This window comes from Galeopterus variegatus, unplaced genomic scaffold (genome assembly GCF_000696425.1).
Source record: "Galeopterus variegatus unplaced genomic scaffold, G_variegatus-3.0.2 Scaffold5348, whole genome shotgun sequence".
NCBI classification, from domain to species: domain Eukaryota; kingdom Metazoa; phylum Chordata; class Mammalia; order Dermoptera; family Cynocephalidae; genus Galeopterus; species Galeopterus variegatus.
In genome coordinates this window covers 66,347-70,583 of record NW_007731459.1, presented here as the reverse complement: position 1 = coordinate 70,583, position 4,237 = coordinate 66,347, and the positions used below count along the sequence as shown (strand labels likewise).

The following is a 4,237-nucleotide window of genomic DNA, read 5'->3' as shown; positions in this document are numbered from 1 at the left end:
TGTTCTGGTTCTACAGCAGCCTTCCAACCTTTGGACTTCAGCTGGGACACTGACTCTGCAGATTTCAGAATTGCCAACTTTCATAATCGCATGAGCCAATTTTTTTATAATAAATATCTCTACATATCTCTCCATCACGTGCCGGCTTGCTCTCTCAGTCTCTGTCTCCGAGGGTGTGTGTGGGTGTGTGTGTATTAGGAGAAAGGGTAATGGTCAGAAAACTAACTGATTCCAGTGTTCAAGCACAGAAAACACGGATCCACAAGTTCTTATTTCTTGACAATCACACCACGTAATTATCTTTCTTCTCTGGAAAAGCAGGTCTCTAGCATAAATGCATTGGATGTTCAATTTATGCTTGCAATTTAGATCCTAGAACTCACTGCTACTGGCAAAAAAGGCCTAATCTTATTCCCACTAGTCTTGGAGCATTTATTTTCTTGTTGAGAGCATTTAGGTGTGGCCATCTGTGATAGCATAACACTAAGGTTCTGTGCTCCAGTCACAACTGACCAAGCAACAATCAAACCCAAATATTAAAGTGATCATTCAGAGCTGGCAGCTCCATCTCTAGGAGATATGCAGCCCTTGGGGACAACAAGGGAAAGCCAGATGCTCTGTTGAAGGCTAAATAAAATCCAAGGATTGTAGGTCATTCAAGAGCCAAGCAATGTCATAGTTAAACCTTCAAGAGAAGGTGGGAATTGAGGAATTGCTCGAGGGTCATGTTTGGCATAAAGGAAAAAAATTGTGATGAAGGAAATTCCCAAATTGTAACATGACCTAGATCCTTCAACAAAGCTACTGCTCCATAAAGCTGTTGCCAAATGCTATTTTAATCAAAGCCAGCCTTCACTGAGCTCTATCCTGGGAGCACAGCTATTTTCACCAAGAGTGCTCCGACAGAGTACCAGCGAGAAGCACAGAGTGATGTTGGCATCATTTAACTGGATTGCTGTTCATTGCGTCCTGCAGAGAGAGTAAAATCTTATTCATTTTTGCTGACATTGGTAACCACACTCTGTCTAAAAAGACAGAATAACATACTGGTGTTCGGCTATTATAAATGAACCCCTTTCCCACTGATATGCAAATATATCTCAATCACCTCTGCAATTCATAGACTTCCCCTTTCTCCCTCAAAAAGCCTAGTCATTGTGGCCATCAAGTCTCTGATCACATCTGACAGATATCCTAATATGCATACTATGAAGGCAAAGGATGCTAGAGAAACCACTCTTAATGGAAAAGGGGACGGAAGAAATGAATAGATTCAATAGAAAGAAAAGGCTCACATAGCACTCACGTAGCATTTTCAACTCATGGGGAATGGAACAGAGATTTTACCTCCAAAGCTGAACGTTTTCAAGCCTCACTGTCTTGCTAGCTATTTTATTTTCACTATAGAAAAATACAAACAAAAAATTCACAAAATTACTCATGTATGACTAAAACCACACATGATCAATGTCCACAGAAAGGGTCCGTTCAGTAAACCAATTAAGTGTGTAAAGCAACTGCCTGAACTAGGACCGTGAGTGGCTCTAAGGAAAGAGGTAAGATTTTAAAATTTCACAAGTACATATGCATCCATGAACGCAAATTTTACATGTCAACTTGACCAGGCTACAGGTGCCCAGATATTTGGTCACACACTATTTTAGATATTTCTAAGTGTGTTTTTGGATGAGATTAACATTTAAAACTGCAGACTGAGTAAAGGAGATTTTCCTCCATGATGTGGGTGAGCCTCATTCAATCAGTTGAAGACATTAATAGAAGAAAAGGCTGAATCTCATCCATCAATTGAAAACCTTAATAGAACAAAAGGCTGATTCTCCCCCAAGTAAGGTTTCTCCCTGACAGCCTTCAGAATGGTAGATTGGCTCTTCCTGCCTGACAGTCTTCAGACTGGGACACCAGGTTGTTCTGGTTCTACAGCAGCCTTCCAACCTTTGGACTTCAGCTGGGACACTGACTCTGCAGATTTCAGAATTGCCAACTTTCATAATCGCATGAGCCAATTTTTTTATAATAAATATCTCTACATATCTCTCCATCACGTGCCGGCTTGCTCTCTCAGTCTCTGTCTCCGAGGGTGTGTGTGGGTGTGTGTGTATTCTATTGGTTCTGTTTCTCTGGAGAACCCTGATTAATACAGCACCTCAGTTATTGGACTTGGGATCAAGTCTTGCCGGTACACTCTCAGTGCTAATAATTCCTTTCAGTACTAAATACAACTCTTACTCAAGTGATATATGACTATATATCACAATACAAGGTTAAATAAATAATATTCACATATTTGATAACAAATCTCTCTTACATTTAGAGCTAAACAATATCCGTCCTCAATCAGTAGCTCTCACACTAAATTTTAGTCAATGAACATTGAAACCTGACAGCCACAGATTTTCCCCAAGTGCAAGTCCAAAGTGGTTGACAAAGGTTATTACCATGATTATCTAAAATTCAACCAGTAGCCGAATAGTCACACCGTCATCATTCTTTAGAAGACATATGAAATTCACAGTACTAATGGGATCAATTTCAAAACATGGCCACAATGTTAAAAAACAGTCACACCTCAAAGGTGTGTTTCAGAAAATCCGGTGGTATTCAAGGGTGTTCAGAAAGACATTTCCTTAAGTGTCTTGCTATTGAGTTTGCATTCAGTTTCCTTATGTTTGGATAGGGGAAGGCACGGTGAAGAAGGCACATGGTTGGTATGCATCAGTTGGAGAGCACAGTCCCCTCATTACTGAAACTGGTGGCCCGGCTGTCCTTTGTTACAGCCCCCAGCATTGTGTCTGACATGTACAGGCACTTAGTACTTGTACCAGCAAATAAAGGCACTATGGGCTATGTATTAGCCATTTCAACTATTGTATGAACCCTACAGATTCATTTTGAGAATACAACAGCTAGCACGAGCTTGCCTTCAAGGTATCCAGTCATATCCAGGTAGAAAAATAAATACAACTTAGATATTGTCCTGTGGCAATACTGTCTCCATATTGTCATCTTCCCAAATAAAAATGCCACATATTCCTGAAAAGATCACAAACTTCTGAGCTATGATATTTTTTGCTGGCTATTTCCCAAGGAATTTTCCAAGAAGACAACCTAGTTCTAGAGAATAAGTATGTCCTCAGTCTCATGGTTTAAGAACCCAAGTAAAATCAACGCACTGTAAGTCACCTGAGTGGGTGAGTAGAGAAGAGATTAATATTTATTGAGCGCTTACTCTGTGACATGAAACATTCAGGTATGTTCTTTTATCATTTTAGTCTTGACAATAACCAAAAGTGGGTATCATATTTGGTACTTACAGTTAGAGAAGTTACACAGATAAGCAATTTGCCCAGCCAGGGTCATAAAGCAAATAAGGGTTATCACCAGATTAAAACCCGTCTCTCTTTGACTCTTTGCTCCTCCCCTACCTTCTATACCAGCCAGCCAGTCACTTGGAGGTGACAGTAGTGTGATCTCAGGAATAAAGCAAGGCCTTGGGAGTTTTGAAAAGAACATTCTATCTCCTCCTCTGCCAGACAAAGCACCCCCTCCTCGGGTGTCAGTCTGCCTCCCCCACCGGTTGTAAGATAACAGTCACAATACATGTTCCTTGACACAGAACCATAGCCTCTGAAGATTTATTAAATGCTTTGTTGTGCTAGAAAATTCATGGGAAAAATATAAACATACAGTGATCGGTATCAGAATTTTACCAAACTCAAAAGATGGTAGCTCCAAAAAGGAAAGTCAAAATCCTTTTCTTAAACTATTTCTCTTAAAACATTATCTAATTAGATTAATAAGTATATAGATTTATAGAATTCACAGTGATAAAATATCTAAAATTACCCAATCTCTACTAAAAATATATTTGTCTGCTTTCCTATATGTTCCACCTCTTTGCTTTTTGCTCTTGGCTATTTGGTTGGCTTGCTGCTCAATTCTTTAGCCACATTAACCGGGTGGCACTCTTTCTTGAGGAACATGAATACATGGATATGATGAACAAACACTGAAGATGTTAAACAGAAAACGTTACCTAGAATGCATAGCCCATCTGTGCAGTTTTCGGATTCCTGGCTCAGGCCTTCGCAGAACTTGCCCCCGTTCCTCGGGGGTGGTGCGGTGCACTCGCGGACGCGCAGATGCTCACACTCGGGACTGCAGACGGACCATTCACTCCACACTTCCCAGCTCCCATCCACTTCAAAGGGAAACAAAA

General features: G+C 40.4%; 1 protein-coding gene across 1 annotated transcript in view; it reads right to left on the bottom strand.

Annotated features, from left to right (window-relative positions):
• LOC103604704 (netrin receptor UNC5D-like) overlaps nt 1-4,237 on the bottom strand; it is a gene marked incomplete at its 3' end in the record, with an annotated part of 96,938 nt that overhangs the window by 87,437 nt on the left and 5,264 nt on the right. The window contains 1 exon segment of the mRNA XM_008589280.1: nt 4,055-4,219. Within this exon segment, the coding sequence (XP_008587502.1) occupies nt 4,055-4,219 (165 nt within the window).